At 44.0% G+C, this 25,081-nt stretch overlaps 1 protein-coding gene across 1 annotated transcript; it reads left to right on the plus strand.

Annotated features, from left to right (window-relative positions):
• The first annotated feature begins 128 nt into the window (after positions 1 to 128).
• Positions 129 to 24,799, plus strand: CCDC167 (coiled-coil domain containing 167). Its single transcript, XM_081904577.1, has 4 exons — positions 129 to 258; positions 15,596 to 15,690; positions 18,052 to 18,104; positions 22,574 to 24,799. The coding sequence occupies exons 1-4, from the start codon at positions 217 to 219 to the stop codon at positions 22,675 to 22,677; spliced, it is 294 nt and encodes a 97-aa protein (XP_081760703.1). The 5' UTR covers positions 129 to 216; the 3' UTR covers positions 22,678 to 24,799.
• The last annotated feature ends 282 nt before the right edge of the window (positions 24,800 to 25,081 follow it).

Consider the following 25,081-nt stretch of genomic DNA (forward strand, 5'->3'; position numbering starts at 1 on the left):
CTTCTCAAACATGGCGGCCTGCACGTGCGCGATGGAAAGCGGAGAGAAAGGACCGGAATACCCGAGACAAAGATGGCTGAGGAGGCTACTCGAATCCTCGCCCCCTTGCTTGAGTGAAAGCCTATGTGGCCATTCCGCGCCTGACTCAGGAGGGAGGTGGAGGAGGAGGAAAGCTGTGCGCATGTGCAGCCCACCTGTGCAACGTGGAGGGGGAAAATGCCTAAGAAGCAGGGAGAGCGCGTGGGCGTAGCTCAGGAGGTGAGGAGAGCGGCACGTTGTCCGGGCAACCAGGAGGAGAAGGGGGCTTTTTTTTGGGGGGGGGAGCACCTTACTGAGGCCGTGGCAAGGGTCCGTGAAAGATGGCAGAGGGGATGGGCGTGAATGGGGCGGGGCAGCGGGAGCGGGTTTTACAAATGGGTCAGCCTTGGGAGGGGGGGAGATGCATATAGGATGGGAAGAGAAATTGGTGCTAGAATGGGGAGCGGTAGTGGCTAAGCGTGTTGCACTAACCTACCCCGTGGGGTTGTTGTGAGGATAAAATGGAAGAGGAGCACGCACACTGCCTTAAGGTCCTTGGACGTGTAGTCCCAAAGTAAGGAGTGGAGAGGGATGTCTGCAGGAAATAATTGTGGATATATTAGATTGCGCTGAATAGTTGACCAAAGCACGCCTCTTCAACCAACCACACTGTTGTGAGTGCCCGTGAGCATGCTTAGCTCAGTGGTCAAGCTCTATGTTACGACTTAAAGCTGAAGCGACAACATCGAAATGTAATAAGTAAGCAAATAAGCAACGGACATAGATGGGTGTCTGTAGCAAAAGCCTCTTTAAACTATGCTGTTGTACATTAGGTGTTGTATCTCTTATTCTTAGGACCTGATACATATCAGGTAGGGTGACCAGCTGCAAGAAAGGACAGAGCTCTTGCATCTTTGAATAGTTGTGTAAAAGGGGAGAGAGGAATTGGTGTAAGCTTATCATGTCATGTCTTAGCCTTAGCTTGCCTTCCAGGGTTATTGTGATGATCAAATGCCACAATGGAATGTCCAGGCACCATTTTTTACCTGCAGTTGAAATTATTATTATTTATTTATTTTATTTAAGAACAAATCTCAAGGTGGTTTACAACACATCAAAACATCAAATAAAACAATCCAGAATAAAACGAATTCAAGCTTCAAGGAAAATATTTCAGATCCTTCTCTAGGTGACATTTTGCTTTCCCCAGTCGCCACCCTGGCATCCAGAGATCTCCACATAGTCACAATTGCATACATGCCAGTTGCAAAACGTGCCTGGCGCCTGGCTAATTCTAACACTGGTTGGTATGGCTAGAGCTTGAAAAGGTGTAATGAGAATGTGGCAGGCAGAAAGTTAATTGGTACAGCCTTTCCAGCCTATTATACTAATTAGCATCCTAAATTGTTTACTTGTTACACTTTTATGTTGCCCTTCTGTAGAAGCCATGGGTGATGTACATGGTTTTCTCACACCCTCGCCCATTTTATCCACATAAGAACTCTGTGAAATAGGCTCAGCCAAAATCACACAATGAGCTTCCTGTTTAAGTGAGGATTTGAAACCAGGTCTTCCCAGTTCTAGGCTGATAGTCTAATCACTGTACCGGTGTCTCAAGTGCAGGATCTTTAACACTTCTGCACCTTATTTATTCCTTGGCATAGCACTTCATGCACCTGATGCAGTCCACATAAAATCTAAGCCTTTGCTGTTTTTGCTGCAAATAATTTGACTTCTGGTTTTGGAACCTTAGTTCCGACATGCTGGAACTTTAATTCTGAATTACTGGCAAAAGGGGAGAATACTTTATTTGATAAACTCTTTCCCTTCCTCCCTTACCTGTTAGTGGGAGAAGGGTGAAGGAGAAACCTATAACTATCCTAGCTCACTATCAGTGTCCTTGTATAAAATTCACCTTCTTTGGGAAAGGTGGTGGTATTAGTTGGAAGGTGCAACTGGAATACAGATCCCTAGCTTTTTCTAGCTGGCTTGGTACCATCTCTGAGGGTGCTTGCCATGCTAGCTGCCGTTCATATCTGCTCCGCCTTTGCAGTTGGCCTTGGAGGTGTAATGTCTTCACTTCTTACACATCCTTCCTATTCTGCTGTTTAGTCCCTTGGCTTTCAGTTCAATGTGCTTTCTGTGTAGTGAAATAATTTGGAGAGAATAATGTGGAAAGTACTGCATATGACTGAGCCAAGGGTGGAGGAGAAATATTGAAATTTCCTAATATTTGTTGTGAAGAGCCATGGTCAATATCTGAATCAATGCTTGGGTGACAAGGCACCTTGCAATTTCCCCAGTGTTACTAGGCATTACTGTCCGTCCCCCCCCACCGCCACCATTTTGCTTGGCTCAGTCACCATTCCCTCTCTTTCCTCCCTGCCCACCCCCTCCAACTCCAGCCTAAGAAGCCAGGATGAGAAATGGCTTTTAGAATTTGTTGGTTCTGCCCTTTCAGTGTTTCCATCCCATCCCTTCCTCCCTTTTGCATACCGTACTCTCTCCAGAGTTGTTCACTGCTGTTGTTTCCCCATGTTGCAAAGTCTTCAACTCTGTCTCTGCAGTTATTTAGAGCTTATTAAAACTCCCCCTGTTCAGAGGCAATGATGTGTTGATTTAATCAAAAGTATCTGCTGATCTGAGCAGTGCAACAAAACGTTGGCAAATGGGAAATCCTGGGATATAGGACCTCAAGCTCCACTAATCTTCAGTGGCTCAGGCTGTTCTGCTGTACCTTCAGTGGCAAACACTTTCCTTCTTTGCATGGAAATCTGCCAGAGGGCCCTGCTGTGAGCTGAATTGCTTCCTTCTTCAATGCATATTCTGCTTGTATCACCCAGAAACAATGGTTAAAATCTGAGTTTAATTTGAGTGTCAATGTGCACAAACTGGCTGGTAGAGTGGACTCTATATAATAAACAATTTATTACATATCAAATACTGTTTGAAATATGGGCTCCTAATTGTCGCTCGGTCTAACTGCACAGAGCATGAATAGCCAAATCCCACTGAGTAGTCAGACACATAAACATGATAATGGTTCATGTCCACTATCATCTAACATGTGGCAGTATATACACAGAAGCCCCCAGTGGCACAATGGGCCACTGTGTCTGGCTGTGGGCAGGATTCCTGCATTGCAGTGGGTTGGACTGACTAGATGACCCTTGGCATCCCTTCCAACTCTACAATTCTATGGTAACTTAAATATCACAGCAATCCTGTAGTCCTTACAATCTTCACCTCCACCAACCGTGCGCACTTGGTAGGTTGATAGCACTTGAGGTCAAGTGGCTATCAGTTTGGTAGTGAAATTGGGTCACACAAAAATAAGATAAATGATTTCTACATAGTTGGGGAACCCTCTGCATATGCAGAAGAATATAAGTTTGTAAATTAATGAAAATTTTAACAACAGCCTCTTAAGGACCTGTGAGCTTCCGATATGTACAAAATGTTGAGATGTCAGTTTGGAGGGTGGGGGGAAAGGGAGTATTGGCCTGCTGAAGACCCCAAAAGCTGCTAATACACATATCCCGGGGGGGGGGCAAGGAACTCAAGAGGGTTGTGGTGATGCTGTAGACATTCCTGGAAGAAACGGATTATCTTGACCCATTTCAATCTGGTTCAGACCCTGGTTTGGAACTAAATCTGCCTTGGTCACCCTGCTGTCCTTACTAGAGCTCTCATTGGCTTTTGGTACCATGGTATCCTCTTGAAATGGGCATTGGAGGCACTGTTCTCCATCTCATTCTCTTGGCATCTTTTATATTTCTAGTGCTCTGAGAAAGAGAGAAAAACCTTTCTCTGTCCATTTTTCTGCAGAGAAAGGTACCGGTAATATGGCATTTTTTTCCCCAGCAACAATTTATTCATATAGGTATTCTCAGATAATTTAGAATAGCAGCATTCACCTGCTGTTTGAGGGCTTTAGCTCACTCTTTTAACACCAATAGATGGTGCATGTTTGCATTGACCCCAAAAAATCTAGTTTGCACTAACGTTTAGAGTTAACCTTTTCATCACAGTTTAGGATTCGGCGGAGACATTGCGCCTCTTACTTGCAGATTAAAGGTGCATTGGGGTTAAAAATTACTGTGTTCTTAAAAGGCAGTCAAACAAAAATAAGTCTGTTGAAATAGGAAGTGACAGCATCATAAGCGAGTACTTAAAAATTAACGTGTATGGCCAGCCAAGAGCACCAGCCAGCAGGATTTTGAGGCTGCCGCATGTGGGCCATGTAAGCACTGTGACCAAAAATACATTATTGTATTAAGATTCACTAACAGGAACAGAGTGTGTAGTACTTTTCTGCTCTAGTTGGCTCTGGCTAGGGCTTCCTTGAAGACAGCACTCATTTCTGGGCGGATTGTTTCAATAAGAACAGACAACTGGAAGGTGGAGGGGGGATTCAGTACTTGAAAAAGGACTCTTCTTCCTCCTTCTCCACTTGTCTTGGGGCAAAGACTTACCCCATTATACTCTGGAGAGCACCATATTGCATACATTCCTCTAGCCTTTGACTCCCTTTGCCCTCGCAACTGTCAGTCATGTCAAGAGACTGGTGATTGGTTGAGGTACGTTGGCATTATTCTTTGGGATCCAATGGCTCTCTTAATAGCCTTGATAGATGTTTACAGTAATGAAAATTCTACAAACCCCCAAGACAGCATGTTCCACTAGCCTCAGCTGTGTTTTCAGTAGATCATTTTTCCCTCCCTATTTAAGGAACCAGGCTAATTTAAATCTAGGCTGTTGCGAAAAAAGAACAATGGAGTAGCGCTGACAAGTGTTGCAGCCAGATTTTCAAATACTTCTTGGAATTTTGCAGGTGGCTCTTTCACTCCGGCACATTTCTCATCCCAGTAGCAGAAACAAAAGCTATTTTTATGAGGCACAATGGTAGAATAGGAAAAGGATGTCTTAGTCAGGGAGACAAAGACTATGTACACACCATATATTTAAAGCACATCTCCCCATCCCACCCCAAAAGAGAATCCTGGGAACCATAGTTTATCCTTCAGTTCCCAGCTGAAGGATATGTGCTTCAAATGTATGGTGTCTCCATAATTAAATGAACTGCCCAAGCAGCTAGCCCTGATGGTCTCCTTATCAATACAGTGGAACCTTGGTTCTCGAACGGCTTAGTTGACAAACAAATCGCAACCCGAACACCGCAAACCCGGACGTAAATGCTTTGGTTTGCAAGCTTTTTTCAGAAGCCAAATGTCTGATGCAGCTGTCAGCTATTGTTTCTGGGGTGTCTGTGCCAATCGGAAGCCGTGCCTTGGTTTTTGAACTTTTAGGAAGTTGAACGGACTTCCGGAACGGATTACGTTCAAGAACCAAGGTACCACCATACTGAAATGTGCCCTGAAGATGGAGGTGGAGAAATAAAAAGTGTGCCCATTTTGGATGCTGTTTTCTGACACTTATCTTTAGCCTCCTGTTATAATTCTTGAATCTTACAAATACTGCATGCATTGTGGAGGGGGAAAGCTGCTGGCAGGTTACATAGGACAAGTATCCCCATTTATCGATATTCTGTAAATACAGTTGATAACCTACTGGGTCACTCAAACCAAAGGTCCATCTAGAAAACCACCCTGCTTCTCACAGTGGCCAACCTAGCTGTGTCCAGGAAGCCCACAAAACAAATTAAGAATGAAAACCCTCTGGCTGTGACTGGTTTTCTGTGGGCTGGTGCCTCTGATCCTGGAGATTCATGACAGCTGTTATGACAAATAGCCAGTGTTTATCAAACTGGGTTTTTTTTTTAAAAAAAAGTTTGGTTCTCTAGTTTTTCTGCTTGTTTTTTTTTTGTAAAATACACTGTTTTGTTCCTCTGATAATTGCTTCACTGTTGCTCTTATAATATTGCTATATTGTTTATTATTTTTATTTTGTAGGTGATAAGTTGGAATGTTTTATAATGAAATTTTATCTTTTAATAAGTTTTGAGCCACCTTGCTAATATCGAAAGGCGGCTTACAAATACTGAAATAAATCTGCTTAGCAGGAAGATGATTCCATTTGTCATTTTCTCACAAGCCACCGTCCCCCTTTTCGTTTTGGCTCTGATCTGTTTAATGAGGGTCAGGAGGTGTAAAGCCTCATTATCTTACTCCATTGGATGTCAGTGTGTGTGTGTTATGTGGCCGAGTGCCAGGATCTTAATTAGGGAATTTACAAAGATAGAGGCCGGATGCCACTTCTTCAAAACTGCTTGCAGCCTTCCAGCAAGGAGGAATGGGTTTGATTAACTCATTACAAAATTGGTTTATTTTGTTAAAAATAAAAAGACCAGCAAATTCAGCCCAGATCAAAACGCCAACCTTCTGTTTTTAAGGCACCCGGAGACAGTATAAATAAATATCAGTAATAAGCATCTGTGTCTCTTTGGATTGACATCTATTTCCCAACCCCAAGCCTCTGTGTTTTGGGAAGTCTCCAGAGTTCCCTCAAGTGAATCCAAATTTCAGAAGAAGTGGGCATTATGCCTGATGGTGTACTTCCTACGAGGGGATGCCTCTGGCTTTGGCACTTTATGCAGATTGCTTGTCAAGTATGCAGGGGCTACCCATCCTCTCTTAAAGTGCATATTGTAGCATTGAACTGGGGAATGCAAGAGTGCATTGATTATGAGGGCAGTCCTTACTGTTTTGGAGTGGTGTTTGATATCAAATATGTCTTAGGAAACTCTGGGTATGGTTCAACTAATGAATCCTATGAGCATAACAGGGCTCCCCCTTCCCCTGGCACCCCCAAAATTGGCTGTGGGGTGTCAGGAGAACACTCTGAATAGCCTGCAGGGGGAGGAGAGAGGGGTTATTCCATCACGCCCTGTCGAACACTGTCCCATCAAAAGTCAAGGAAATAAGCAATTATCTGACTTTTAGAAGACATCTGAAGGCAGCCTTGTTCTGGGAATTTTTTAATGTTTGATGTTGTGTTGGAAGCTGCCCAGATTGGCTGGGCGAACCCAGTCAGAGGGGTGGCATACTAATTAATTGATTGATTGATTGATTGATTGATTATTAGGCAAGCGGAAATGCTTATCCTGATGGCACAATCAACATACCATGCCACTGGATTCCTTCTTGTGTCCCAGCCTTTGTGGGATTATAAGAATTTTTAGATTAGCTGCACACTTTATATGGCAATTGTGTCTGCTGCAGATGTATTGGTGTTATCCCAGTATTTCTTGCTGTGAACATGTTGTGAATGTTATTTTATTTAATAGTAATTGATTTTTCTTAATCCCACCTTTTAGAAAGATTGCCTTTTGAATGATAAACATGCATCCTTAAACAGTGGCGCATGTTTATTGGAAGCCTGCAGTCCAGTCAGGGCTCCTGAGCATGTTTTTTTAATGGGTATTACAATACAATATAAGTTTATTGTTTTAGCCAAAGGCCATGACAAACCCACAGCGACATTACCAATAAAACAATACACACCATTCATCCATAATATGAGCCAACACCCATGATGTAAGAGAGAGGTTTCCAAAGACACCCACAAACTCAAATCCAGCTTGATTTCAAATCAAACCACTAAATCACAACAATTTATAGCAATTTTATCTAATCCCCTTTCTCTGTTTTTATTTGCTTTTATTTTGTTATTTTTGCAGCCAGGGCACAGAGGGTGTTACAAAGCTATTATTGTCACTCAGTGGAAAACAAACCACTTCTGCCAGGGTGTACCTGCTTGCTTGTGTGAACAAAGGTTTCAGAAAGCAATTTCTTGGGTCTGTATGGAAAGGCCCCATTGGGAAAGGGAGTAGCACAAAATCATCTGCATACATCATGATTGAGACATTTCTGTTCCTAATTACTGGAGAGGGGGAAGTTTCCGTTGGCTAAATATAAAATAATTGGCTAATATAAAAGTTGAAAAAAGTGGTAGCCAGAATGCAACCTTGCTTCATTCGTGACAGTTTAAAAGCATGAGTCATACCACCATTTAAACCTACACTGACCCTCATTTATGTGTTGCTGCATAGTTCTTGGATCAATAGCAGAACTCTGCAATCAACGTTGGCAATTTGAAATTTCTCCCAATCTAATTCTGATAATAGAGTCGAATGTAGCAGAAAGACCTTTAAAGCCCTAAACGGCCTCGGTCCAGTATACCTGAAGGTGCGTCTCCACCCCCATCGTTTTGCCCGGACACTGAGGTCCAGCGGTGAGGGCCTTCTGGTGGTTCCCTTGCTGCGAGAAGCCAAGTTACAGGGAACCAGGCAGAGGGCCTTATCGGTAGTGGCACCCGCCCTGTAGAACGCCCTCCCACCAGATATCAAAGAGAAGAACAACTACCAGACTTTTAAAAGACTTCTGAAGGCAGCCCTATTTAGGGAAGCTTTTAATGTTTAATAGACTATTGTATTTTAATATTCTGTTGAAAGCCGCCCAGAGTGGCTGGGGAAACCCAGCCAGATGGGCAGGGTATAACAGGGTATAAAAAATAAATTATTATGATGATGATGATCAATAAAGGCCACATAAATATTCTTATTGTTCTTAGTATGTTTTCTAGGTGACCTTTGGGTCCCTTCCAACTCTTAAGATTCTATGATCCTTAGAATACAGTTCAGGCTAAAACACTGTGTCCTCCTCTGAACTCAGCTGGTTATTCACGAGTAATGTTGTTACTTTGTAACCAGTCTGATAATTTTTGAAGGAGATACTGTGCATATAGCTTTGAGGAGATGTCTTACTGGCTGATAGTTTTGTGGCTGATTCCTATTGTTAAAAGTGAATAATGAAGAAGAGACTGTAATGTGGTTGATAACATTTCCACCCTATTTGTTCAAATAAGTACAGTATACTGACCCTTAAAAATGTCTACAGGACTCCCATGAAGGATATATAAATTATGTCGGGATACAAATTCTAACAATTTCAGGCCCTGTGCCTTATATTTCTTGCCAAAGAATAATGAAGTCTAAGCCTAAAGATAGCAAGAGATCCTCTGCAGTAGCTCTAATTTGGGCATTAAAATCCCCACAAAGAAGTAAATGCTGTGAGGAATTTATGACTGATCTGTTCCAGCAGGGATGTTAAATCTGACCAAAGTTTGGTGGTCAGTGACAGACAATTAGTAGGGGGAAGGTAGATGAAAAGAAAGATCCCTGATTCAGTTTTGATTTGTTTTGGCAAAATAGCATCATTTTGAATTCCAAAATCTGCTATCCAAACTTGCCCTGCTAAATCAAGCTATATAAAGGAACGTAAGCCCCCACGTCATTGTCCCTTTTTAAATTTCTTAACAGCTGGCTGTCTAAAAGAGTTAAAACCCTGTAAGGGGGAGGGTTAAGTTCATGAGGCCAAGTCTCTTTCAAACCTATTATATCAAATTGCTGGGACATACAAATAATATCCTTCTCGGCCTTCTTATTTATCCCAACCCACAGGTACCAGGAAAGAGTGTTAAGACCTTTTCTGGATGTTTTCTAATCAGTTATGGCATCTTAAAGGAGAGCTAAAGGCATCATAGCTTGCTTTTCTATAATTACCCCTAGGCCTGGTCTTATCTTGAGCATTTGTTAATGGAGAATCCTTTTGATTTCTGGAAAATAGATTGCAAGCAGGGTAGGAACACAAGTTAGCATAGTCATAGAATTGCAGAGTTGGAAGGGACTCAGAGGGTCTTCTAGTGCAACTCCCCATTTAGTGCAGGAATCTCAACACGCAGTCCTCCCTCCAATAATCTGTTTGCATCTCTCGCCCTGCTCCAAAATGGTGGTCGTCTCCAATGCTTGGGAGAATCATCATGATGTCTACTTTCCATATTCTTCTCCTTTATTTCCCATTTAGGATCTAATGCTACAGTCCTCCACTCTCTTACTTGGGAGACAGCCCTATGGAATGAATTCCTCTGAGTAGGTTTGCATAGGATAGTTTTGTTCGTGACCCATTCATTCTTTGGCTGAAGCTGCCAGGAAAAGAATATTGCAGGAAGAAGCATCTGTCGCGATCCCCTCCTTGCCCCTCCCGTTCCTCCACTCGTTTCTAGTCTGCCTTGTCTTTTCTAAGCATTCCTTACTGGGAGCAAATGCTTTCCATCTACGCCAGGGTTCAGGTGTTCAGCAGTTTCAAAGAGCACTCTGTGGAGAGCATCCTCTGGGGGTTCTTGCAGAAGCCTTACTGTTTATCAAAGCCTTACTGTTGTGGTGTTTAGTGTCACTGGCTTTTGCCACAATAAAACTTGGTCTGGTTCTCAGGAAGAGAGCCCAGAAGTCACATATTCAGTCACCAGATATTGCGCTGCCATGATAGATATTTGACGAAGAATGATCTATGCTACAATTCAATCCTAAACTGAAGGCCCATATTATTAGAGCCGCACTTCTGAAGCCCACCCCATTAAATCTACGTCTGGTTCTAGCTCCTATTTATTTAATAATTATTCGCCTCGATTCATACTGTTATGCTATTTATGTATATGTTTTGTTTATGCTGGTCTATGACCGTAATAAAGTACTTGACTTGACTTGACTTATCAAAGTCTGTGATTTTTGTACAGATATGAGATCCTTGGGAAGTTCCATCCTCAGCAACCCTTAGAATAAATGGTAATTCTTGCCCAAATGCTCCGATTACTCCAGCCCTCCCTGTCCATTTCTATCTCTCCTGACTCTTCCACTGCCCCTTATCTACAGCAAGATTATTACCACTGTAGTAAGAAATATGCCCCTGAATTACCATGTATTCAGCATTCAGTCTCATGCACCTCTAAAGTGTGTATAGGCCACTGCTGGGCTTGCATCTGCCTATATTCTTCTCTTCTGCACAAATATTCAGTTATGTCATCTGGACAACTATCAAAGCTTTAATGCTGAAAGGTGGGCTGTCCCTGAGCTAACTTGCCCACCTCAGAAATCTCAAAATCCGAAATGGATCTGAAGTGCAGGACAAAATTTGCAATGGTGGTTCCCATTCTTCCTTTTTTTGTCACAGCTCAAACAGTAAGGTGTTCTGTTTCCAGCCTCCATGGACTCTATAATGCCGGTCACAGTGTGTGTGGAATTGGTAATGCGCTGGGATAAACTGAAGCTCAATTCTGACAAGATGGGAGATGCTGCTGATTGTATGACATGTGGTATGTTGTACTCTCTTAAAGATCTGGTTTGCGAGTGAGTCATCTGCAAATTCTCCTAAGACAAAAAGATAGTTTACCCACAACTATTGACACTCTGGCAATGTCCTGTTGAGACTATTGCCATTCATTGTCCACAAGGCTACCCTTGAAGACCATTTGGAAACTGGAGGTTGTACAAAACAAAGATGGTGGGTAGACTACCAATTTGGATCTTGTCAGTCTTAAAACAGATGGATTGGTTTCTGGTCCATTTCCAGGACACATTATTGTGCAAGACCAAGATGCCTCAAGTAGAGTCTCTTGCCTTATGAACCCTCCTGAATATTAATATTCTTCTCAGAGGGGCCTTCTTTGGGTCTTACTGCCATTTGAAGAGAAGTAGGTGGGGGCTTGTGCTATAGGGTCTTTTCTGTTGTAATACCTTATCTTTGGAATGCTCTCCCTATATAGAGACTTGCCTGACACTGGTTTTGCTTTCTTTTTAGCACTAGGCAAATGCATTTTAATTTACTCCAGCTTCTTAGTGTGCCTTAGTCTCAACTGATGGTTTTATCTGGTTCACAACCACCCACAGTTCTGTTTTCATTGTCTTTTTGTTGAAAGGTGTCATTTTTATTGATGGATGTTGTTTTAAATGACTGAATGAAAACTCTTGTGTGAGGTTCGCCTAAAAAGCACTATAGAAATGCTGAAATAAAGAGAGGTGCTTAACCTGTTCTTCTGCTGCTTTGCCAGGAGAGAGAGACAGCTTTGCTAAGAGGTGGGCATCTTGCTTCTGTGTGAACCGTTTCTGATTTTGGCCAAAGACGGGGTACATATCCCAGGATGCATCTGCTCTCAAAATAGGCAAATATGCAGAAGAGTGATTGAACACATTCAAGGAGGATAGACCAATTGAGATTATTAGCCATTTTCAGAGACTCTTTGGCACTCAGTACCAACAACAAGGAGGGAGCTACTACCCTCAAGCCCTGCTTGTGAGAGTCATATAGTAGGATTCTGACCTACATGGACCATTGGTTTGACCCTACAGGGCTTTTCTAATGTTATCTGGGCAGGTGTGAGGAACCTTTGGCCCTCCAGATGTTGTCTAACTACAACTCCCATCAGCTCCAGCAAACATGGCCAGTCACCAGGAATGATGCGAGATGTAGTTCAGCAACCCCTGGCAAGCCAAAGGTTTCCCATACCTGTTTTGGGGGCTGTGTTTTTAAGGTGCTTTTGCTGTAGACAGACTAATAATACACTGCACTTCAATTTTTCAAAGTGCTTCACAAAGATAATGTCAATAATCCTTATAACACATATGAAAGGCAGGCCAATACGATTTTCCTCATACCAGTCTGTTTCTGCTGCCATAAATTGGTCCCTTGCATCCCGATTCCTTCCTTCTTCCCTCTGCCTTGCCCGAGGCTGGTGCTGCTTGCTTTCCTTGAGCAGAGTGTGAGGATTGCTAATTAGCCCAGAATTGAGCCATAAAGTGGCTAATCAGGGGATCAGTAGAATTGATTTCCCAGTGCAACTCTTCGAAGGGATGCCTTTCCCTCTTTCCCCGCCCTGGGATGAGCAACCAGAGTTGGTGCAGGACTGGGAAAGGTCTCCCCATCCTCTGTATTGAGCACATCTCAGTGGGCTACTGGGAAGGGCTGCTCCAGATGGGCACATGACCTCTCTTAGCCAGGCTTCCTACCATGCACACTGGAAAGGGGTACTGGGAAGGGAGCATGTACTGATTGACAAGCTAATGGGAAAACCATGTCAAGCATCAGTACTAGTTCTCCTTGCAATTCCCCTGTACGGGGAGGGGCCTGTAGCTTGCAGAGCTGGCTTTGCATGCAGATCATCTCCTGCTCAATCCCTGGCAACTCCAGTTTAAAACATGTCAGGTTTTAGGGCAGGGAAAGACCTCGTTGCTTGAGACCTGGGGGAGCAGCTGCCATTCTGAGTAGACAGCACTGGCTTAGATGGGCTCCATGGTTGGACAGCATGAAAAGTTGCTTCCTATGTTCCACAAAGAGCACATTGTTTCTGCCAGATACTAATGGAAACTCTTTCCTGATGCTTTACCCGTAGGGTGGCAAAACAGATTTCCCCTGGGCTCAGAATGAGATGCTGGGGAAGGGGGGAATTCCCCAAGGCACTTTTCCCTTAAGGGGCCTCCTTTGTTCAGACCTCATTCTTCCCATACTCCTAAGTCTTTCATCACCTGTTCCCTTGCACTTCAGCTGCTCCCTCTCTCTCTCTTGTCTCTCCACTTTACTGGAAAATAAATTAGCAGACTAATTAGATGACTATCTTAAGCAGCCAGCAGTTGCTTCCTGCCACAACTCCAGCTGAATGCAAGATGATCACGGCAGTTAGAAGTATCCTGGGACTCGGAATTGCCCAAGTTAATCTGCCTGCCTCACCTGGGGCAAGTCATTGGGCCACTTTCCATTTTCTGGAAGACATGGCTGCATTAAGATATAAATAGCCTCAAATGTGCCTTATTTCCTGGAGAAAATTCAAGAAGTTGTACATCTACATTCCAAAGGTTTGCTCCAGCTGCCTCCCCCCCCCCCAAGTGTTGGCTATGAATGTTCATGTCCTCATCTTAAGCCAGTGGGTGTGATGTTAAATCTTAACATGGAAAGTAGCTCTTTAAGTAGCTCCTTCCTTGGAGGTTTTTAAGCAGAGGTTGGGTGGCCATCTGTCATGGATGCTTTAGCTGAGATTCCTGCATTGCAGGGGGCTGGACTAGATGGCCCTCGGGGTCCCTTCCAACTCTACAATTCTATGATCTCCATCCAGATATGAGTGTGTGTGTGTGATTGCTTCTGAAGTGCAACGAGAGTACTTATTTTGCTAAAAAGAGAGGAATTGAGCAGCAGACATTTGTGTCCCAATCTGTACTGGTGGCAAATGAATACTCTTGCCCTGATTTTGCTCTAGTCACACACAACTCATGGTCCATGGAAAAGAATGTTTATTTCTCATCTATGTCAAACGTCAGGCCAGCCTGGATGATCATACCAATGCAGACCCAGATATGCACTGCCATCAGTTCTTGTTGTTGTTTAGTTGTTTAGTCATGTCCGACTCTTTGTGACCCCATGGACCAGAGCAAGCCAGACCCTGCTGTCTTCCACTGCCTCCCGCAGTTTGCTCAAACTCATTGGTAGCTATGAGAACACTGTCCAACCATCTCGTCCTCTGTCGTCCCCTTCTCTTTGTGCCCTCAATCTTTCCCAACATCAGGGTCTTTTCCAGGGAGTCTTCTCTTCTCATGAGGTGGCCAAAGAATTGGAGCCTCAGCGCCATCAGTTCTGTCTTTGTGCAAACCTGCTTCTTTATGCCTTGTTCCCCCTTGCTGGATTGGGATCTGTTCTTGCTAGACAAGGAATGGCGCCTTCTGTTTTTCTTACAGAGCAATTATCAGTGCAATACAAAGCATCACATACTGTAACTTTTTTTTTAAGCTACAGATGACATTTTAATGCCAATCTCAGGTTCAGTTTTATTGGGAATCGGGCATCTTAAGTGATATTTCTACCTTTTGCGAACCTATCCCTTGATACTGCAATTCTTGGAATATTTTGCTGGGGGGGCACCTTTAATATTTAGTATGAGAGCCACATGTTTCTTGCCCCTTTATGCCATATTGATCCCAGCACTGGAGACCCACCATAAAGCAAGCTAACCCTGCTGTTCGGATATCCTCTGCCTAAGTGTCTCTCTGCCACATTTGTAAAAGGGGGGTTTTGTGGTCCCTGTTACTGGAGAGTAACCTCATGTTAACCAGTTAGTGTCTTTAAAGCCCTGATCGGCAACCAACTTCATTGCAGGCCCATTTGCAGGAAGGGATGTTGAGTAGAGCTTCACCACCAGATTGCTGACTGAGGTTCCCTTCAGATCTAATATAACCTGTTTTAAAACAGCTTCACAGGTTGCCAGTTCATTTCCAGGCCCAATTCAAGGAGCTTACGTTATATTGGAAGCCCTGAACAACTCAGGCTCTAATACCGGAAAAGACTACTTCCTTCCCTACAGACCCTCTTGGGCGTCAAGATTGGCAGAGGGTGTCTGCTTGGCACCCTCAGAAGCTCACTGTGGGAGGGTGTGGCGGCCCAGGAGAGGGCCTTCTCTGCAGCAGCCCCTAAGTTGGGGAATTTTCTCTTCCCACAAAGGTGTGTCCCACAAAGCACCTTCAAAATACAGCTTTTGGTGAATGCTGAAGGTGAACCTCTTTGCCCTGCTTTTGACACTTGAGATGTGTGTTTTTAAGAGGTGAGTAGCAACAAAGAGGCTCTGCCTGTTGCTTTAACAGCCCAAGAATACAATCTGCAGCTGTCTCTCCTGCTTCTTTCTGTTGGAGGGTGGGACAACTGAAACATTTTTCAAGTCTCCAGTCAAACCCAAGGTGGGCATTTTGAGCGGTTGGTGAAGAGTCTAGTCATACATTCTTGGTGTTGTTTTATGTGTGTTTCAGATAGATACCCTGGAGGAGAAGCTGTCCCAGTGCAGAGAGAACTTGGAAGAGTTGGATTTTAAGCTACGGAGAGAAGAACTGACTCCTGAGGGAAGGTACTAGTGGGAATTCAAAGAGCTCATTCATGCATCATGGAACTGCAAGTGTCTGTTGCTCATGCAAACCACTGGTGGGCGAAGTTTGCTGATTGCAAACAGCTCTGGACAGAGCAGAGATTTAATGAGATCCCCCAGCTACAGTTTGCTCTGAAAAAGAGACAATTTTGAACAAACTGAAGCCTGCCCTTTGCTGCTTTTTGTTTGTGGTGTAGCCTGTGAGGGTGCACTCTGAGCCTCAGTATGCTCTTAATTTATCAGCTTTCCTTGATAAATTCTTTTTGGACCACCCAGAGAATCTTGGGCGAGAAGGAGGGGGATGGCAGCAAACAAGAGGAGGGACTGGCTAATTTGGATGCTTATGAACAAATTGCTAAGAAGTTGGCGCCATTTATTTCTGATCCTCAAAGCCCCCAATACAATTTTGCCAGCCTTTTGTCTTCTACAGTAGCCATTCAACAGCTGCTTTAGAATTGGCTAGATTTCTCCCCACCCTGGCTGGTGTCCCCCTTTCTTCCTCCTTTGACGTACTTCTAAGAGTCCTTCTCTGCATGCCCTTCCCAACATGAACACATTCTGTGCTCTTCCCCTAACTCGCTCTGCAGTCTACTTTGGCTCTATTTACACCCTGTCTTGTGCTTTACTCTCTGAGGGAAACAAACCCTATTAGGCCCCCTGCCTTCCCCAACTACACCACAGAGCCTGCTCGGAACCAGCAGCCAATTTGCTGGCGTCTCTTGATTTCTAGCCACACAGTGGCTGCTGCATGTCTTCTCCGCTGTTATTGGAACCGTACTGTTGCTGCAGGTGCTACTTTCAGGCAATTTGTTTTGTTCTTGTGCTTTAAACTATGGATTAATTAATCATGTTGTGCAGCTAACAATGCAAAGCTGTAGATTTGTTCCCCTTCTTAGAAGATGTGATGTGGAAAAGCAGTGCAGCTGTTCAGTAAGGGCTTCTACTAGATTCAGGCAAGATGACCTAATGTAGGGAAACAGATGCGCTTATGTCCCTTGAACATTAAACCACATGCAAGACTCTGCAATTTTCTGCTCAGAAGTGGCAGACTGGAAACTTCATCTGGGATGAAGCAGTCAGGATTTTTTACTGAGATGAGTAGACTTGGAAAGAAAGGGCAATAATATTTCGAGAGGGATCCTCCTCTTAGGATGTATTTATTTTCTAATGAGGAAATGTGTGTACAGTATTTAAGCACTCTTTTGGGAGGCAGCCAGGAGTTGCATGCTGTTGAGTAGCTGGAATGGCATGGAAGCAAGTGGGAAGGCTAAATTCTGCACCCAGTGCAGAAATGCAGCTCTCTGTCCCTCCTCTGCCAACAGTCAACAGGCTAGTTACTTTTGTGGGGTTATTTACAAAAGGCTGATTTAAGCTCCCCCAGTTTGTTAGAGCCCTGTGGAAGGGAGCTGACTTGAGGATAATTCACAGGCAGCAGATAAGGTAAACCAGTATCTGCACTATACTGTAGATCAGTGTTTCTCAACCTTGGGTCCCCAGCTGTTGGACTACAATTCCCATCATCCCTAGCTAGCAGAACCAGTGGTATCTATTCTAGGGCAGATCTCTTTGTGATTTGTCACGGATTGGCAAGGGCTTCCGCCGCTCAACGATTCAACAGTAGCAAAACCTAAAAAGCTTTCCCACTGGAATTTGATTGCTGAAAAACAACAATTGGAGAACAGTCAGCAAGAAGGATTTGAGAGCTTCCTTCTTTTACTGATCACAAATTCCTGATCTGACCAGGTGCTTAATACCTAGCGTAAACCTGCCTGTCTAAGTGGCATGTAAAGGTTCTAGCAGAAATAAAGTAGATCCCACAAGTCTGAAGTCTGCCCGCCCCAGAAGATACTTGAGACCTGCAGATGGGGGGAGTCACATGATGGAAGTCCCTGCATGTAAAACAAACAAAGCAGGCTAGGCTAGAGCCCTCCTCCCTGCCATGTCAGTTTTTGCATAGAGAGCCAGTGTGGTGTAATGGTTAATAGTGCTGGACTATGACCTAGGAGAGCAGGGTTTGAATCCCCAGTCAGCCCTCAACTCATTGGGTGACCCTGGGCCAGTCACCATCTCTTAGCCTAACAGGGTTCTTGTGAGGATGAACTGGGGTAGGGGGACTATGCATACCACCTTGAGTTCCTTGGAAGAAAAGGTGGTATGTAAATGTAATAAAAATATCATATGAGTGGTGCCCACCTTTAGTGATACAGTCCAGACACAGTTTGTGATAACTACAGAGGACTTATAGTCTAGGTGCCAGAGTACCCTCTCAGCCAGCCGTGGGGAAGATTTTATTTCACTGCACAACTTTCAGAATATCTAATAATCATTCTCACATATTTGCAGAAAGTCACTGGAAAGAGAGAGAAATCTGCTAGCAACCAAAGCTGAAAATTATGGTAAGGAATGAGTAACTTTAGAAACTGCTTTCCCCAAAGACATACCATTAATTCACAGGCTCACGAGAGGGAGGAGCTGTGAAACTAAAGTAATTCATTCAGCTGCCCATACGCTCATGGAAAACTGTTTTTTAATGCGGAGATCATAAATGCCTTCCGAAACAGAGTTCAAGCACTCCTTGCCAGAATTTATGTATTAGAATTCTGCAGTAAACCCCCTAATTTTTACAAGAATATACATTTCCATTTAAACAGTGTAAATTAAGGATGTTGACTATTTCAGCTTGAAAAGGTAAAATGAGAGCAGAAAAGCAATGGGTAAATAAAAACAGGGCAAGTGGATCATAAAACAGGTTGCGTTTGTGGGGTTGAAGTGGAGAATGGCTGCAGATAAATGATGTTTGCTTGCCTAGGGTTACCTAGGAAATGCATGGCTGAGGTTAGATTTGAAGCAGGTACTTCCTGTCTCCCAGCTCAGACACTCCCAACCTACTACACTGCTCCAGGGGGAAAGTTACTCTAAACTCTAAAACATCTCTAAACATCTAAAATGCATTTAGCCTCTTTTCCAAGGTGATTTCGATTTTTAGAATTTGCTGAACATATCACACGCACATACACTTAAAAATCTGCATCATTCAAACAGAGAATTTCCCTGAAATGGAGCCTTATAAAGCCAAGGTTATTAATTAACCCTCAGAGTAAGAGTAAGGCCAAATCCTACACATCCTGAAAGAAATCCTGCTTTTTACTAATAGGAATGCAAAACAATTTGTCAGATCGCGACATTTCTCTTGTTCATTGAGAGAGCCGATAGCTTCGTTAACCATTTTGCTGGCTTGGCTGATATATGATGTAATTCTTCAGGCCTTGATTTGTTTGGTGTACAAAAGAGGAAGCAATTTTGCAATTGCTAGGCTTCCAAGTTCTGGGTGCCCCCTGGTGAGAAAATAAAGGTTGCTTGCACTCCCATTAAAGACGTTCTGCATCAAATGCAGAGTAGCCTCTTGATAAGAAGATGGCCCTTAAGGAGTCGCTTTTGTGGGGTCTCTGAAGAAGGGTGGGAATGTACATGCACCAGAAATAATGGGGGGGGGGACAGAGGGGAAGAGTTTAGATAAAGCTTTTGGTCAAGGAGGCTCTGGCCATTTAGCAGCACAGTGACTGTTCATTTCAGACTGTGGTTGTAAACCCTGCCTCATGTAGGTCCATGGTCCAGCATCTTGGGGCAAAAAAGTAATGGCATGGATAGCTGCAAGGAAAGGCAAGGGCAGTCTAATTGTGAGAAACAAAGATTGCCATCCCCACTTTAAAGCCCTGGCACCAAGGAATATGGTTATTGGTTGCTGGAGAAAGGAACCAAAGTATCGCCCTTCCCTTATTTGCCCCCACAGCAGGAAAACTCAATTCCTTGAAACCCAGTACTTAGTATTCCATGACTGCATTTCCTCAAGTAGAGCATACATCGTACTTGAAATTGCTGCATGTATAATATCATGGCGACAGCAAGTGGCTATTGGCCATATCAGCACCGGGGCTAAGTGACATACTTCCTTCCTATAGTTTTTTTTTCAATGTGATTTTTAAAAATGTCTAGCTTCTTGGGTTTCTGACTGTACTTCTAGGACCTTTTAAAATACAAGAAAGCAAAACCCTAGTACGGCAACCTCCTTCGCACTTCTGCTAGGCCATGTTGCAAACTTTGTTCTTAGTTGTCTCAAAGAAAGGGTGCAGAGAGGGAGCCCTCCTTGCAGCAAGACTACTGCTTCCCTTCCATTAGTCGGTGATACTATGGCTGAGAGCTACTTCAAAGCTCACGCTCTCTGCTTGTGGTCAGGAAAGCCCCTGATAATTGCTTCATTAGCCCACTATCTATCCTTCGCTCTTTAGGTTGTGCTGCCACCTGCTGGCTTGTTGTAAATCTCATTTGCTCCAGAGATCTCGCCCACCCTCTGGATTTGAAAATAACCTCAGGACCAGGTCTAACAGAAAGCCACTTCACACATTGCACTGCACAAAGTTGTACATCTAAAGGTTGAAATTGGCATGCGTGCGCATGGTAGCATGCAAGTAAACTATTTTAGGGAGCTGTACTTGGCTGCAGTTATTCCCTTTTTATATTTTAATGGAAACCTTAAACAGGTGAAATGGGTCCCTGGTGTTAGAAAGGATGCAATGAGATCATGTGGCCCAGCTTCCAGGACCAAGTTGTTCCACTATTATCCATAATAGGTTCCTGAGAGACTCTTAGAAAAACATTTCACCACCTCCCTGCCACAGAACACAACTGGAAAATTCCTCCCAATGCCTGATCTAAAATATTTCTCTGCCTTCCTGATGTAGTTGATCCTGTTTCTAAATAGCCAGCATGCACAGTCGGTCAGTGAAGGGAGCAGTGCCCCATAAGAGCACCATAGATGCAGGGAGAACTAGCCTCCAGTCAAGGGCTGAAGACCTTTCCGCCCCATTTTAATGCAATGGGCTCATCTCAGTTAAAGCTGTCTCCCTGGGGAGCTAGCAAATACAAAGGGACATCCGCCTGAGCTGTCGTATTAACACCTGAAACTTCCCATTAAAATTATACTCCTCTGGCAGTCGCACGCCGAGCTGCGCTCTGACCTCTGCCGCCGCTGCAGTCAGCGACAATGATTCTGTTGTCAAATAAGCAGTCGCTATGGTCTAACCTCTCGCAGAAATTACAAAAGCGCCGAAATTGCCTCTGAAGAAGCTTGATTGCTGTGTAGCAGCCCAAGGTTGGTGTAGCAAGGCAGCTGCAGCACAGCTATTGAGTAGGCTCTCAATTAAACTGGAGCTAGCTTTCTTTATGTTACAACTCACACCCCACCTTTCCTCCAAGGAATTTAGGGCAGAATACCTCATCCTCACAACCACCCCACGAGGCAGTGCTAGGCTGAGATTTCCTACATTGCCTGGACCCTCAGGTCTAGGAATGGCTGAGATGGGAACAGTTGCATAGAAGCTGGCAAGCAACATAAATTCCCCTGGAACCCTCCGCCTTCTTTAGCCAAACAGCTGGGGCCACAGATAGGCAAAGCCAGAGACAAAACTGGGAGAAGCAATGAATGCAACTCCTGCCTTGGCACAGTAGGCTACATTCTAGCCACACAAAATTCACACCACACACATCGCCATCCAGGCAGTAAGGCAGCTCAGAACAACATTCCAGCTAAGATACTGGAGCAGGATCAGTGAGAGGCAGTCTGACTAGAGCCACACTGAGAGGGTTGCATCCAGTCCCTCGGACCGCAGTTTCTCATCCCATAATTCAAACTAGTCATATAGTTAGGCAGAGAGGCACTTTCCTGCCTCGACTAGTAATTCCTTTTGAAGCAGCAGGTTTCCACTGGCTCAATACGTTCAATGACACAGAGGTGGATTGAAGTACAATGTTTGTATGTGTCAGTAAAGCCAGCTCATATGTCGCCATGTAATTGTTTTAGGACTACATAGCAAGCATTTTGAGTTACACAGAGCTCTTCTGCAAGCAAGTTTATGAAAACTAGGCTTAAAACTCAAGGCTTCATAAGAACCTTAAGCAGGACTCTAAAAAGATTTGTGGACCTCCTTTAAGAACCTTGAGTAGGAATATAAAGATTTGTGAATATCCTTTAAGCTCCTTATCCTACCTCCTAAGCAGCTGGACTAAGAAAAAGCTACATTTCAACCATCTGGGATCTGAATTCAATGAGCATGCTGCTGAGACGTAACTTTTATTCTCACAAACCAAAGCAATCCCGCCATCATAATTCCTTTTGCAATCATTCTATGGGTTAAATGAGAGACCACATTTGGTGGTTGTGCAAGAACTGCTTTCCTTTTTCTGCTCTCCAGTTATCCGTAACAGGATTAAGCTGAAGCCACAGGCTGATTGCAAAAGTCAGGTTGATGCAGCAGGTTGAGGGATATTTTATGCACCTAGAGTTTCCCCCTCTAAAAGAGAGATTATTTTATTCTACCTTTGTAAAATTTACGAAAACTTCAGGCAGAGCGATAAAATGAAAGCTCAGACAGTGCTTTATAACAAGGCCTCTAGACTCTGCCATGCCCCTATCCAGGCTTGTTCTTCTTCTATGTCAGGCTCTGTAATACGTTGCTTCTGTTTGTAAGAGTTATCCACCTGCAGGTAAGGCATGCAGCTGAGAGAGGGAGAGCACATCTACTTATAATGGAGAAACACAACCACATTCTAAAAAAAAATAAAAATGTTTAAGGCAATAGCTTAAAGAACATTAGAAGGCTTTAACACTGCCAGTTCCACAATAGAGGCACTAAAAGAAATGGAACAGGCCTGTCTTAGATGAGCGGCTGTCTGGGAGAGGTCTAAAATCCAGTTTTTACCAGGCTCACTAATATGGCGAGACACTGGAGCAAGAAAACTTGATTTCCCCCAAACAGAGGTTGTGGGTGATTTTGAGACGAAAGTAGCACCTGTGTTTTTCTCTTTTCAGAGAAAGAACTGAAAGCACTTCGCCATGAAAACCGCAAGAATGCAGCCCTCTCAGTGGCCCTCGTGCTGCTGCTTGTCGTTATTTACACTTGCTGGACGATGTAGCAGATTCTGCAGAGATCCCCTCATGACGTGACTGTGATAACCTCTTCTTTCCCTCACCAGACTGTCTCGAGGGCGTGATCGGCTTTCCAAGCCAGTGCTCTCTAGACACCTCCAAATCATAATGGCCTCGGCAGTCCCTGCTGTTGAAGTATGAGGAAAATTTTGGAGAAGAGGCTGAAGTATGGTTGGAGCCGTCCCGTTATTCTGTGGTGAATAATCAGTAATGCTGCCATTTCCTGTTCTTAAGAAGCCACCTGTGTGTAATCAGTCCCTCAGATTGTTTCAATAGCTCAAGCATTTTGAAAATGAAACTTTTGCCACTGCAAAGCTTTTCTCCCATTCCCCCCATTCAATAGACACCAAGCCTCTCTCTCTCGTCCTATTTCCATGGTCCTCAATGCCTTCCTTTCCCACTGAGCAGCATAGGTGGAGCATCTGGGAGTAGTACAGGGCAGAAGAATTTCCTGGGGTTGGCAAACGGCAAATAAACTAATTCCACAATTTGAATAAATACCATCCTCCCGCTTGGAAGAGGATCTATCTTCTGCCTCTTTGCTGTGACTAGGAAATAATTGCACCAAGAATGAAGGCTGTGTTGGTTTATATGTTTATAATAATGGGACTCGTGGAATGGCCCATCTTCCACTGATCAAAATGAGCTTGATAATAAATCCTGATAATGTCTGTATGGTGGGCACACGTTGCCAGGCAGAGCTGAAAAGAGCTACAGTCTCATGGAAGCCAACAGCGTATTGTCCATGGCTTATGTCCATGGCTGTATTAATACTCAGAGTCTCTCTCTTACTATTTCTTTACGAAGGGTTCAAGCCAGAGCAGTTTTACCCTCCCTTCCTTAGGCCACTTTGTATACACAGCAGAGCTCTGGGAAATTCATCTAAGCCAAGAACACAGCACATTTCTGAATTATAAGGATTGTATTGGCGATGCACAGACAAAAAGGGAAGAGGAACAAACACAAATGGTACACAGCTTCACAGAACACATTGTGTAAACATTCCTTTCAGCAAGACATTTTTTACCACCTTCACCCATGGGCTGGTATGAGAACAGGCAACAACAGCAGGTTGCATTATCCAGGCCCAGTCTTTCTAATGGGCTTCCATGATCTGAACTTACCAAGAGTCCATTCCCCAATACTGGAATTAAGCTGTTATAATGTTCATTAGTGTCAGGCATGCGGCCTTTAACAGATCTTGAAATGACTTGGGAGAGCTGGGCTCCCCAGCTAGTGTACTTCGCAATGGAAAAAACTTGACCCCATAAGAGGCCATTAGATCTTTTACTAACACCATTTACTAGCCCTACGACAACAGAAATTAGCTGTAGCGCAGGTGAATTAAGTGAGGATAGACATTTCTGAAATCATTCTACCCCAGTGTTCATACTTCCCCTACCAATTGCCCTCAAATAATATTGACTAACATCAGAGGAAGTCAGGTCTTATAATAAAATCTTTCTGAAATATTCTATGCCAGCAGCCAAGGAGGTTCTGAGCTAGAATACCCACTGTTAATTACATGTCTCATTAGTCTCGTCTGCTGTGTCATATTAGGCGCAGGGGGGAAGGCAGCTCAAAACACACCATGCTGTTCTACAAAACAAGCACTTTCAGAAACCAACGCCATGAAGTTCAAATTAGAGGAGTCGGAGGTTATTTATTCACCTTTGTCCCTTCCCACTTGAAACAAAATGGGTCAAGCACTGCCCTACGCTCTACCCAGAGGACGATCCCTTATCAGGAAGGCAATTTTGATTTGAAACTTGCCCTGTTCCTGCCACAATTGTCCTGAAGAAGCAGAACCTTGGTGTTGGCACCACCCCTTGGCGCCAGCTGATGTCCCTCCAGTATATGGAGTGGCCTCCTCCTCATGCCTGATCAACAGAGACTTCAACCGCTGCGCAAAGAGGACAGCTTCCAACTCCCATTGCCGTATTCCAGTAAAGGAACCTCGAAACAAGTTCCAGTGGTGCAAAGTCTTGATCAAGCTAGACAACTGCTTAAGCTACTGCTATAAATAAAGTATGAATGTATGTGAACCTTGTGACTGAAGAACAGCAGGCTTGAAGGCCATGCCTAATAAAAGCACAAAAACGGTCACAAGATTTAGGTTCTGCTTATAAGGAGGTTTCTAAAGGGTTGTGTGGAGTGGTGGTGCCTTGCCTAGTACCTCCCCACAGCGGACTTGGGTGTCCCTTGTTAATGTCCTGTTCTGGGTGCTTTGCTATCAGGGCAGAGACTCAGATGAGGTCTTCACTTGCAGGAAGCTTTCCAGATTTCTTAAGGCACAATCTAGGCCACCCCTTAAGTCAACGCTGTCCCTTCATGCCAACATGTGCAAATACTTCTGTGCCTTCACTGTCTCCGTAGTCTTTTGCAGTGTAT

Source organism: Podarcis melisellensis, assembly GCF_964234715.1.
Source record: "Podarcis melisellensis genome assembly, chromosome: 3".
Lineage (NCBI taxonomy): Eukaryota > Metazoa > Chordata > Lepidosauria > Squamata > Lacertidae > Podarcis > Podarcis melisellensis.